At 40.6% G+C, this 14,179-nt stretch overlaps 1 protein-coding gene across 2 annotated transcripts in view; it reads right to left on the minus strand.

Annotated features, from left to right (window-relative positions):
- The window catches only part of PTPRG (protein tyrosine phosphatase receptor type G), a 715,101-nt gene that overhangs the window by 180,596 nt on the left and 520,326 nt on the right, over positions 1–14,179 (minus strand). For both annotated transcript variants that reach the window (XM_089682035.1, XM_089682036.1), the window contains exon 11: positions 11,367–11,416. In XM_089682035.1, the coding sequence (XP_089538161.1) occupies positions 11,367–11,416 (50 nt within the window). The remainder of the gene's footprint in view (positions 1–11,366; positions 11,417–14,179) is intronic.

Here is a 14,179-nt window from a genome sequence, read left to right on the forward strand (position 1 = left end):
ACAAGTCACCATAGAAACTGCTGGCATTTTGTGATATCATTTAATTTTTAAAATAAAAAAAGACACCTCTCATCAAACTTCCATCCCAAGGGCCCGATTACCACAATAAAGTTATTGCAGCCAAAGTAGGATATTATCACGCTGGCTGCTCTGACATAAATGTACAGATGCATTGGAAGCCACTGTATGTTTCCAGGCATGAGGAAGCTTTCATTGACCCTGAAAGTACAATGACACAGTAGGCTAGCAATAATGAATAGATGTGCCCAGGAGCCTTCAGTCAATGCAAAAAGTTTGGGAACCTCTGACCAAATTAGAGAGGTTTTGTTGACTTTGTAAGTAAAACGTTAACACGGCCGCTGGAGGGAACAATGTAAAAAGCAATTGCAGGCAAAAAGTGAAGCAGTTCATTACGCTATTAAATGTATCGAAACCCAAGAACAAAAATGCAATACATTGCAGCTTACCGGTTCTAAGATGTGATGGTTGCACTAAGCCGGCCATAGATGGGTCAAATCTCGGCCAGGGACCGGCTGGGATTCGATATGTCTATGGGCAGGCTGGTTGTACTGAAGTCGGTCCTTTGATCAACTTCAGTACAACAAGCCTGTTTGATTTTTTTCTTTATGCGATCACTGCCGGTGGCTATAGCTGTCAGCAGTGATCATTGTGTTCTGCCGATGGGGAAGGCTCCCTGCCGGCATAACAAAATAGTGCTCCAGGAGGGATTCCCCCATCAACACTAACTGTGTTGATGGGGGAATCTATCAATTTTCTTTCCTGCAACCACAGGCAGCAGGAAAGAAAATTGCTTAATGTATGACCTGCCTTACTTTTCTTTTTATTTCATCTGGTGATCTTGCCACTAACACTGAATAAGGGTGACAACGCTCACTCAATGTACTGTATCATTGGAGGAGCAGCGTTGTAATCCCAGGTTGCTCAATCCTCATATGGACTACAGGATGTTTCCCCTTCTTCTCACCTCCATACCATAAAGGAAAATACTCTGTAAAGGTTATTAGATTGACTTTATTGATCAGCAGTTGCAGCTGTTTGATCAGTATATTCTGACAGCGGAGAGTCCCCACTGTCAGAATACAATGGCGCAGTAGGGAGCATTTTCACTTGTGTGGATGGGACAAATCCGTTTAATTTCTTTGTCCAGGCTGAACAAAAAACACCCCAAAAAAAGAAACAAAAATAAGCTAATCATGTATACTCAGCCTAACCCCTTCACGCCGAAGGGTAAAACAAACCTTAAAAGCCTAAGTAAAATTTACAACTTTGACATGTGTTCGTAAAACCGTATACATCCTCACAACTACTTTGTACATCCAGGTAGATTATATCTTGGTTTTTTTTAGGACAAATTGGGCTTTCATTTGATGGTAAATGGTAATGGATATCAACTGATTTTTTATATTATCAAAGGATAACTGGCCAAAAATAGTAAAAAAAAAAATTTTTTTCAAATTTAGCTGTGTGTTTCTTTTTTTTTTAATTTAAATATTTATTAAATTTTTCATGTTAATACAGATACCCATAAAGGGAAACAATTCACATATAAATAGACATTTATAACATTTCTACATTTCCCCTTCTAAAAACTCTTTTCTTTCCCATCCCACCATACCATTACCATTACCATTTTAACTAGGTTTATACGTCCTATCCAGGATGGGTTACCTCCTTCTAGTATTTTTAAATCTTCCCTGTTCTCGTTTATCAAAGAGATATAGTGTAATCTATACAAATGCTTAGATGAGGCAGTGAGTTTTATTCCTAGATATTTTATCTCTTTTTCTCTCCATATAAAGGGGAATTCTTTTTGTAGTTTTTCTTTTTCATTCTTTGATATATTAATATTCAAGATCTCCGTTTTCGTTGGATTAATTTTTAAATTTGATAGTTCACCGTACTCCTTCAGAATGTTCATTATATTTGGGAGAGTTATTCGGGGATTCCCCACATAGAACAATAAGTCGTCCGCAAAGGCCGCTACTCTATGTTCTATGGATTCTATCTGAATTCCCTTTACCAGCTGTGTGTTTCTTGTTACTACCATAACCTACCACCAAAGAACAACCCAAAATAAATTTTCCAGCTCTTGACAATCACAGCAATACCATATAGGTGTATGTTATTTGTTGTTTGTAACTGTACTACAGCCCAGAAACAATAGTGCACATTGATGCCAATTTAAAAAAAAATCCTGACCTTTGACCCTGACCTAAACACTAACCCTGGCACTGAACTAGATCAAACCTTGATCTAGCTAATTTTTATTTTATTTTTTAAATTCTTATTCATATTTTTTTTTTTTTACAAACAGCTTTTTTTTTCTCTCTGCAAAGAGATAGAAAGATACAGTATCTCTCTCCTCCATTCAGAGAGGAAAAAAACCAAGGGGGGCAGGCTTCACAGTGACCGATCACTATGATAGCCAATCAGAGGCTATCACAGCAATCATGTGACCCAAAATCGGGAGTCTCGGGACTCAGTGACACCCTGGTCTTTGTGCTGGGAGCGCACTGTGTGGCGTGCTCCCAGCACAAAGACAGATACGCAAATATGCGGCCCCATGGAAAAAGCCCAGTTCTGTGAGGCCGCATATACAGTGGGGCAAAAAAAGTATTTTGTCAGATGATAGAGGCCTGTAATTGGCATCATAGGTAGACCTTAACTATGAGAGACAAAATGAGAAAAAAAAATCCAGACAATCACATTGGCTGATTTGGAAAGAATTTATTTGCAAATTATGGTGGAAAATAAGTATTTGGTCAATATCAAAAGTTCATCTCAATACTTTGTTATATATCCTTTGTTGGCAATGACAGAGGTCAAACGTTTCCTGTAAGTCTTCACAAGGTTGGCACACACTGTTGCTGGTATGTTGGCCCATTCCTCCATGCAGATCTCCTCTAGAGCAGTGATGTTTTGGGGCTGTCGCTGGGCAACACAGACTTTCAACTCCCTCCAAAAGTTTTATATGGGGTTGAGATCTGGAGACTGGCTAGGCCACCCCAGGACCTTGAAATGCTTCTTACGAAGCCACTCCTTCGTTGCCCGGGCGGTATGTTTGGGATCATTGTCATGTTGGAAGACCCAGCCACGTTTCATCTTCAATGCCCTTGCTGATGGAAGGAGGTTTGCATTCAAAATCTCACGATACATGGCCCCATTCATTCTGTCCTGTACATGGATCAGTCGTCCTGGTCCCTTTGCGGAGAAACAGCCCCAAAGCATGATGTTGCCACCCCCATACTTCACAGTAGGTATGGTGTTCTTTGGATATAACTCAGCATTCTCTCTCCTCCTAACACGACGAGTTGTGTTTCTACCAAACAGTTCTATTTTGGTTTCATCTGACCATATGACATTCTCCCAATCCTCTTCTGGATCATCCAAATGCTCTCTAGCAAACTTCAGATGGACCCGGACATGTACTGGCTTAAGCAGGGGGACATGTCTGGCACTGCAGGATCTGAGTCCCTGGCGGCATAGTGTGTTTACGGATGGTAGCCTTTGTTATGTTGGTCCTAGCTCTCTGCAGGTCATTCACTAGGTCCCCCCGTGTGGTCCTGGGATTTTTGCTCACCGTTCTTGTGATCATTTTGACCCCACGGGGTGAGATCTTGCGTGGAGCCCCAGATCGAGGGAGATTATCAGTGGTCTTGTATGTCTTCCATTTTCTAATTATTGCTCCCACAGTTGATGTGTTCACACCAAGCTGCTTGCCTATTGCAGATTCAGTCTTCCCAGCCTGGTGCAGGTCTACAAGTTTGTTTCTGGTGTCCTTCGACAGCTCTTTGGTCTTCACCATAGTGGAGTTTGGAGTGTGACTGTTTGAGGTTGTGGACAGGTGTCTTTTATACTGATAACAAGTTCAAACAGGTGCCATTGATACAGGTAATGAGTGCAGGACAGAGGAGCCTCTTAAAGAAGAAGGTAGAGGTCTGTGAGAGCCAGAAATCTTGCTTGTTTGTAGGTAAACAAATGCTTATTTTCCACCATAATTTGCAAATAAATTCTTTCCAAATTAGCCAATGTGATTGTCTGGATTTTTTTTCTCATTTTGTCTCTCATAGTTGAGGTCTACCTATGATGCCAATTACAGGCCTCGCTCATCTTTTTAAGTGGCAGAACTTGCACAATTGGTGGCTGACTAAATACTTTTTTGCCCCACTGTATGTGTGATGTCGGCGGGAAGGGGTTAAAGTAGAACTATAGGCAAAACTTTTTTTTTTATTTTGGAATGAGCAAGGGAGGGTTATAACGTGTCAAATTTGTGTCCCATTTTGGAGATTTCCCTTCACTTCATGTCCCATAGCTAAACAGAACGTGAGAGAAAATCCCTGAAAATTAAGGGAATTGAATTTCATGGGCCCCGTATTGGACGTTTTCCCCTTTATTACTTTTCTGGGGACAACCCAAAATTTGGGATTTTCTTTTACTCTCATTAATAATGGTAAACAGGACAAAGAGAGGATAAATCTCCCTAACGGGGACACAGACAGCAATAGAACCTGACAGGTGTTCTAATCCATCTCCACTCTATCCAAAACTAAAAAAAAAAATAAGTTTTGCCCTTAGTTGTACTTTAAGTCCAGTGTGAACTGAGCTGGAAACTGAGAAGTTGAAAGCTCACTTGATTTCTAGCAGGATTAACATTATTTACCAAACAGATATAACAAAGTACTTCCAACTGTATATTTACAAGATCAAAAGGGAGCAAATACTGCAACTGTGCAAATTCTGAGTGCACCCGTTTTAGTAAATCTCCACCGATGTGTCTCCAATTGTTTGTCTTCATTTGGGTAAATAAAGGCAATAGGGGGTGCTTACTGTAGAGCAGGTAAAGGGGTTACTTATTAAAAGACAATTTAAAGGAAGTGTTATAAAAGTTATGTACACACACACAGTGGATGTACCAAAGTATTGCAAAAGTGGGCATAACGTTTTCATTAACTTCCATAGGTCACTCAAATTTCACATGTTGGTAGAGTTAACACTTACCTATAGTAACTGCTCTTCTTTTCACTGCAGGCAAATAATGGATTCCAAGCAGAAACAACAGTCAGTCACTGAGTTCTTGACGATCGGGGGTGCAGAATGTCCGACATCCACAAGGCTACAGAATGTTTATGAAGAGAACACCATTTAACCGCTTCATCCCTCTGTGCACATTGCTCTTGTCAATGTGTCATCTCTGTAAACATCCTGTAGCCTTCTGGGGATGTTGGACAGCCTACACCCCTCCTTCATCTAGAACTCAATGACGGTACATTGTTTCTGCTTGACATCCATTATTTACCTGTAATGAAAAAGACGACGATGCAATAGAGTAAGCATTACTTCAGTCTTTCTCAACCTGTTCAACTGAGGAACCCTTGAAATATCTTTCCGGTCTAAGGGAACCCCTTCTACACATTACTAGATCTACAACTCATGATATATTAGTGTGATGGTCAGTGGGAAGAATGCTCCTTACACCTGTGATCATCAGGAACAACAGGTCATTGTTCAAGGAACCTCCTAGCAACCTCTGGAGGAACTCTAGGGCTCCATGGAACCCTGGATGAGAAACCCTGCATTACGTGTGTGTGTGCCTTTACACACACGAACTTTAATGGCATCACAGCCTTAGTTTGTAGGGTTCAATATTGAGTTGGCCCACCCTTTGCAGCTGTAACAGCTTCAACTCTTCTGGAAAGGCTGTCCCCAAGTTTTAGGAGGGTGTCTATGGGACAAGTAGGCCTGGCTCGCAGTCTCCACTCTAATTCATCCCAGAGGTGTTCTATTGGGTTGAGGTCAGGACTCTGTACTGTTCCTCCACCCCAAACTCGCTCATCCATGTCTTCATGGACCATGCTTTGTGCACTGGTGCACAGTCATGTTGGAACAGGAAGGGGCCATCCCTAAACTGTTCCCACAAAGTTGGGAGCATGAAATTGTCCTAAATGTCCTGGTATGCTGACGCCTTAAGAGTTTCCTTCAACGGACTTATTGCACAGGTGGCAACCTATCATGGTACCACACTTGAATTCACTGAGCTCCTGAGAGCGACCCATTCTTTCACTGTTTGTAGCACAGTCTGCATGCCTAGGTGCTTGATTTTATACACCTGTGGCCATGGAGGTGAATGGAACACCTGAATCCAATGATTTGGAGGGGGGCGCCCAATACTTTTGGCAATATAGTGTGTGTGTGTGTGTGTGTGTGTGTGTGTGTGTGTGTGTGTGTGTGTGTGTGTGTGTGTGTGTGTGTGTGTGTGTGTGTGTATTATTTTTTTTTTTACGCAGTATATTGGTCTAATTATATTAGTCTCACTTCTAGTGAAGGATGCTAGCCTGATCTCAACTATGCAGTCTTTTCTAATCTGCTAGAGTCATTCCCTGAACAATACAGAACATGATCAAACAAGTTTTATGAATAATTTGGTCAGCACCGCTTAATTCTTCCAGGCACTGCAATGTCCCTTAAATGAGAGATTGTTAGAATGTATGGGTACATTGCCCTTTATGCAGCCTCATTAAAAAAAAAAAATAAATACTGCAGATATTAAAATGGCTGCCTGTGTTTACGGTTGAACAACAAACACAAACCTGGTTTTGCAGCCCAAAATTTTAATTATATTTGCGACCACCGGATGTCACTATTGTGTCATCTACAGCACAGAATGTTTCGCTCGCTGACGTGCCGCCTGATGATATTAAAAAAAAAAAAAAATTGGCACGGGCTGGGAAATACGGATTTCCTAACAACATTCAATTCATTTCCTCCGGACACAGAGTTTAAGGTCCAAACCAAAACTTGGATACAAAGTGCTGCCTGTTGTTATGACTGCTCTGGACTGCAATAAGCACTATGAACGGTCTACTAGATGATATAGTTGTTTAATTTTCTGGTGTAAGAAGAAGATCACATCATCATCACGTTGCCTTAATAATGGTGTGTATTCAGTGGTATAAACTACTATGAGTGCAGAGCTTGCCACCAGACAGGTCCACCCACAAGAACAGGGCTGAAAGTACCACCACAACTGTATCAGTAAAGGTGGGGTCCCAAATAATTCCATCCTTGCTGGAACTGGGGGATCAAATGAAGCCTTTGTAATAGTATTTATTCAGTGGTATAAACTACTGCGAGGGCAAAGCTTGCCACCAGACAGGTCTACCAGCAAGAACAGGGCCCAAAGTACTGCCACTACTGTGTCAGTAGAGGCAGGGTCTCATATAATAGTTCCATCCTTGGAGGGACCGGGGGGATGTATCAAATAAAGGCTTAGTAATCGTATTTATTCAGTGGGATAAACTACTGCTAGCGCAGAGCTTGACATCAGATAGTCACCCAACCTTTGGGCACTATTTCATCCCTGATGCCAACAATAACACATTATTCCCCCCCACTGACCCCAATGAAGGGGCACAATCCCTCCCAATGACACCGATAGGGCACAATTCCTTCCACTCACACCAAAGATGGGACATTGTTTTATTTTCCTCTGACATTGGGACCTTTTCAACTCCCAATGGCTACAGTATGCCCCCCCCTCCGAAAAAAAAAAAAAAAAGTCTTAAGAGCAGTATACTGGCCCTTTGTTTAGAAAGTTTGGAGACCCCGGCGCTAGAGGAAGGGTTTCACACATTAATTCTATTCTTGAGGAGACTGGTTGATCATACGAAGGCTGTACATGCCCAGTAATGCAAATCAAAATCCAATGCACCATGCTTGGCGCTCCAGAACAAACCAGATTTCACTTTTTATCAATTTACAGCAGAACAGTGAAATATTTTTGTTTAATCGGCAATCATAAGCTACAATACCTAACAACTCACGCAATTTGAACACCTCCATGCCCATCCAAGGTAGATCTTCCTTCTATGTATTATTTCACAGCTCTCAGTCACTAGAGTGCACATTTACCTATATTAATGTGTGCATTGAATACTGATTATCAACACTGAGCACCAGAAGCATGACTATGGCTGGTTATTAACATCAATGTCACCATAACAGGACTGAGGGTTGTTAAAGGGTTCCTAGCTAGTGATCCTTCCCAATTATTGGTGGTTACCCTAACAAAGCAGCACATCTTGTGAACATATGAACTGTTGCCATTTAATATAGAATTTGCATGGGAAACTATTATGAACTGATTTGTGGTTGTACTTGCACTTTAATTTTGCATGTTCTACACTTTAAGCACTTTTTTGCACATTACTTCTATATGAACTGTATTTGTATCTATTTATTTCTTGCCTAAGACGTTGTTACCTTATTGTAGGAGAATTTAGCACGCCTTTAAGTAACTTTATTATTGACACTACTGAGCATCACAATTGCAGTGGCAGCTTTATTCTTTATACATGTGTACTTTGGTTTACAAATGCCTCGGTTAACATAATTTTCAGTTTACGAATGAAAATCCATTGAAAATAATGCCTCTCTTTACAAATTTTTCTCCCAAGCGTATGTCGGTGCCGATTTTTAAATGCAATTGCCGGCTTTTTTTTTTCTTCACTATAGCTCACAGAATTAGCTGCCACTTTCCTCGGAGCTAAAGGATACTTTGTTTCTTTAACTCGGGAAATAAACTAAAAGGAAAGTTTTAGCTGCGGGGAAAGTGACAGCTGATTCTCTGAGCTATAGTTAAGGAAAAAAAAATCCGGTAATTAAATTTAAAAACTGGCATTGACCTATAGTGAAAGCGACTTTTTTTTTTTTTTTTCTGACCTCCGGAACGGATTAATTGGTTTTCAATGCATTCCTATGGGAAACCGCATTTTGGTTTACAAATTTTTTGCAATACGAAACATCCTGGAGAACGCATTAAATTCGTAAACCGAAGTACACCTCTATTTGAAATAAGTTTGTCCTAGCACCGATCATTTTTTAATAGATTCAAAAAGCATTGCATGCACAGATATCTCCACCCAAAAGACCATCATTCTCAAATGCGTTTGACAACAACTGCCTCGTTCACAGGAATAACATGCCAATTGAACAAGCCAAATGTTCCCAAACGATTGGCAAGTGTGGTCATCCGGTGAAGATATCGGTTTATGTAGTGCCTTATGAATAACTGAATAAACATACCAAGAGCAGCCTATAATGGAGTGCGACTTTCATTATACTTCATTCTTTAAGGAGCAAGTCTGGAGCAGTGATATGGATTCAGACTATAGACTTCACAGTTTTTATCTTGAACTAAAGAACTATTTTTCTTCATGCTGTGGAGATTAGGATAGTGGAAGGGACTCAGTAGTTTAGCAAAGTCACCTGCGCAGGGCTGACACCATTCAGTGCTGTTGGCCCACTGGACATTAGGAGCTTAGGCAGTTCTGTCAGATCAAAGGGTATTTTTTTTTTTTTGAAACGCATAGGGGCAAGGACTTCTAGTTGCCACATCTTTTCCGCCTAGTGGAGCGCAAGCTGGCTCCTAGGAGAAACAGAAGAGTGGCACTTAAGCTATGCATTGGCAGATCATTCCAAGTGCCGGAACAGGCACTGTATTTGTGAGTGGACATATTTTTTATTCTTTTATGGGTTGTAATAAATATAGAGTTATGCTTTGATGTTTCCCATGGTCTTTCTTCCTCCCGAGTTCCTGTGGATGCATGGATTCACAGTTCATGGATGGTGACACAGCACATAACAGCAGCGGTTTAAAGCCTGCTTGACTAACTCCGTGTACACCCAGGGGGTCAGTGTTGGTGGGTGAGTGCATTCCCTGGTAGGGGCACAGATAGTGGATTAGGGTGGAGCAGTTTTAGATACACGGAGAACTTGTGTTTAAAGGCATCTTCACAAGAAATTAATATCAGCATAGTCACTTTGGATTTTGATCTTTTTGCTGGACTTTATGCACTTTAATGTTTTTGTAAGCACTTTGTTACTGACTGAATGTTATTGACACATTTGGGTATATGGTAATTATTGACTATGTGGATTTATATTTTATTATTATTTATAGGGTAGGTTAAGCGCAGCTCTCATTTATAACAAGTAGCATATTATATGGTGTATGAGTTCACAGACCATTCAAGAGCAGCAGCGACCAAGTTTACCACCACTTATCTTTTGGGGAAGTGATTTAATACTATTTTTTTTAAGACTACAAAATATAATCCCATTATAATTTTAAAATAAGTTACAACCCTTACGCATACAATTTCGAATGCGACGATATCAACCCGCACCAAGTAAACTTTTTATAGATCAGCCAATTTTACAAAGAGCTATGTTTTATAAGGGCCATATTATTGGATTTCATTCAAATAGGTTACTAAGAATATGTCCCATCCTTACCAGCTGTGCCAGCCTGAGTATAACTAAAACATAGCTAGCAATACACAAACCATTTTACTACTACACTGAAAAAAATGTGCTTTCCTCTTTTATTTATTAGCTAAAGTATTTAGATTCACTAATTTGCTAAAGTATGCTGGACATGACCCCCAGGCTCTGTGTAGATATCATAGAGGTGGCCTGTACAGAAGCTGGAGCCTGTGCGGATATCATAGAGGTGGCCTGTACAGAAGCTGAAGCCTGTGTGGATATCATAGAGGTGGCCTGTACAGAAGCTGGAACCTGTGCGGATATCATAGAGGTGGCCTGTACAGAAGCTGGAAACTGTGCGGATATCATAGAGGTGGCCTGTACAGAAGCTGGAGCCTGTGCGGATATCACAGAGGTGGCCTGTACAGAAGCTGGAACCTGTGCGGATATCATAGAGGTGGCCTGTACAGAAGCTGGAAACTGTGCGGATATCATAGAGGTGGCCTGTACAGAAGCTGGAGCCTGTGCGGATATCATAGAGGTGGCCTGTACAGAAGCTGGAAACTGTGCGGATATCATAGAGGTGGCCTGTACAGAAGCTGGAGCCTGTGCGGATATCATAGAGGTGGCCTGTACAGAAGTTGGAGCCTGTGCGGATATCATAGAGGTGGCCTGTACAGAAGCTGGAGCCTGTGCGGATATCATAGAGGTGGCCTGTACAGAAGCTGGAGCCTGAGCATTAGACTGGTTGAACAAACCTGCCTACAAAAAGCCATCCAGTGGTCCATATGTTCTAGGGTCACAACGCTGCTCCTGCACATGCATGGCCTCTGTCAATATTGTCACCCTAGGACAAGTCATCCTAGGGTGACACCCTGACAAAGAGACAGGATCATCTTATCCTAGGGTGACACCCTGACAAAGAGACAGGATCACCAGGTTAAATGGCAAAAAATAAAAGCTTATAGAAGCTAAGCTCCTAGGATTCTTTTTGTTTTTGGGTTTACATACACTTTACATTTTAAATGAACAATGGTAATTTATACTGACTGCACAGGCCTTAGTCCATCTTGTGTACTTACCACTCCCGTTTTCACGATTCTTGTTCCTTCAAATATACGAGTTGTATTGGCTGAAAAATAAGAAAGAGGCAATCAGTACATTACATGATAAAATTACACAACCCTCACCTTTTAAAAAGCACTACATCTGCTGAATACCTCATTTCTTAGCAGAGCAATGTGCTCCAAAAATATTCTGTGCTTATGAAGACCAAGAAAATTGAAGTGTATTTTATTTTTACGTTTTGAACACAGTAAACAAAAGCTACAAACTTTCTTGGGTTTTTATTAATCTCCCCTCACTTTCCTGTACCAGTGACCGGGGGACATGTCTTCAGCAAGGACGCAGGCAGCATAGAAACCCTGATCCTTTCCTGCTTAGGGAGAAACAAAAAAATGTTTTGGCAGGAGCTCCAACTTGAAAAAGAACTTCAATGATAAATTTAAAAATGTCAGTTGTAAGAAGCTGGATGAATTAAGGGAGCAATGTAGCTAAAGCATCTAAATTTCAAGGAACCACAGCCCACTTCTGTACTGTTTCAGGTTTTGGAGAATTCCGCAAAGGCTGGCATTGGCCTGGGACCTGATTCTATGGAGATGTAGAAGGAAGCCGCAAGTCTTGAAAGACGATTGCAAAGAAATTAGCAGCCAGCAGTTTGTAGATTGAGACCATACAGTCATTGATATACTAAAAGTGGTGCAAAAAGCAGATATTGCTTATGGAAACCAGGGGCCTATAACTAAAAAATGAAGGGCGATGGTTAAGTCACTCTACAGTGCAATATCACTCCTTGATGGCAGTCATCTTATAATTTACATGTTGAAACAAGATCCTGGTACAATCACCCATATCGGTTTAACATTTTTGAAGTAGCTAAGAACAGCTCTGCTACCATTTGCTTTCTTTGCAGCACTTTTATAAAGCAGATCATTCTTTCAAAAGAGACATAAGAGATTAATTGTAGCAACTTTTTCTCTAATGGTTATAAATTTGTGAAAATTATTTGTCACTGAAAACGTTCCATTGAAGGACATTCCAACTACTCAGCTCCCAGCTCTCCATCATTGGGTGCCAACCCTTCTTTTCCTTTCTCCTTTTTGGATGTCTCCATTAGATTTAATTCTGGTGCCAGTGGTCACCAAGACAAATAAAGTGAATATCCCTTATGCAAATGTAGACAGCAATAAAAACAACAGTTTGGCTTTAGATGCACGTCAACAATGTGGAATATGCAAACAAGTTACATTTATTTGAGGTAGCTATAGGATTAGGGGTATTGTGAAGCTTACTGCTAGGGTAGAGCATTGTTCCCTGAGCCAGATGCTCTGCACCAAAAATGAACAATGCCCATCCCGTTGCTGAAATACACCAACTAAGGTTGTTCAAAAATGTGCCTTTGCCTAAAACCCTTATAATATAGGATAAAAAACTGGGAGGTGTGGATTTATAAGACATCTCTGTGAAGGCTTTTCATAATAATGAAGGCCCTCAGAAGCTCAGCTCCACTGGTGTTTTCTACTGTGGTTGGGTCACCGGTAAAGAATGTTCTAGTGCTTGGGGTAAGTAATGTTCTATAGCTCCGGACCTCTCCAGAGCCAACAACAGATGCACTAATTAAGCTTAACAGATTGATTTAGGATCGTATGTGAAGACTTGCAAGTTCAGCAGCTACCGCTCCATTACTCCTCTGTAGGGGCTGTCAGCAGGCAACGTCTATCCAGATTAATTTTCAGGTTTACCATCCATGAAAACATCAACTTTTTTTTTCTACTCTACAAAGTATCCAGTAAATATTTGCTTAATTTAGTATTTTTGAGTAACAATGCCAGACCTGTCATTTCTGCTGCAGATGTCTGCCAATCCCATGTTTTGCCACTAACCGTTCACACGTTGTCAAACACAAAGTTAATTTATTTTTGCATATCTTAATTACAAAATGCAGGGCGCCTATTTGATGCCTGACAGCTTATTTCTTAGATTTCAAAAGTTGCTGCCATTACTGCAAAGGAGAAAATAAATGAAACTGACTTGTAGATGGTTAGGGTCATCAATAATAAACATTTGTACTCTATATAAGAGGAACAAATTCTTTCCATCTGGATGAATGAAATTACCTGCTCAATGGCATGCCTTTTGGGGATTTGCTTTTTAAAGGATGACTATACTTTAAAGTAGATATATAATAAATCACTAATATCGAATATATTCAGTTCTACTCTCCTCTCTCCGTGCTCAAACAATCTTGGTTGGGAGCAGTGGGAGCCATTGGTTCCTGCTGTTTGCAGTCAAATCATAAGGGGGGGGGGGGGGAGTGTCTATAGATGCATACAGTCCGGCTCAGGATCGAGCCCTCATTTGTACCCCCAATAACATGCAGAGAATTCATTATGAAATATATATAAATAAAAAGAATTTCTGCCCTTAGAACTACTTTAAGTGCAGATCTGTTAGTTGTCATCCCTGTAGGATGAACAAAAAAGAAATGGCACTGTATTTTATTTGAAGAGAGGTGTGTGTTCCTTCTGCTTGGCTTTCAGCCTCCCTCTAGTCGGCAGGTGCAATTTTTACAGAAGCATAGCAGGCTATATTTAAAACCTGGAGGTTGCAAGCCATGACGGGGGAAACACAATAATCGCTTCAAATACAAGTTATTTTGTTCAGCCTGCAACAGCAGTGCTGGCAAGTGGATCTGAAATAAAAAAAATCAGTGATTCTTTAATAATAAAGGTAAAACATCAACACACAAAAGCAATAAGGATCAAAAAGCTTAAAGGAAATTATTATACTGTACAGTACATTTATTTAGATCAGGTACTTATATAGCGCCATCAAT

This window comes from Staurois parvus, unplaced genomic scaffold, assembly GCF_062004578.1.
Source record: "Staurois parvus isolate SC_StPar_1 unplaced genomic scaffold, SC_StPar_1.0 ptg000283l, whole genome shotgun sequence".
Lineage (NCBI taxonomy): Eukaryota > Metazoa > Chordata > Amphibia > Anura > Ranidae > Staurois > Staurois parvus.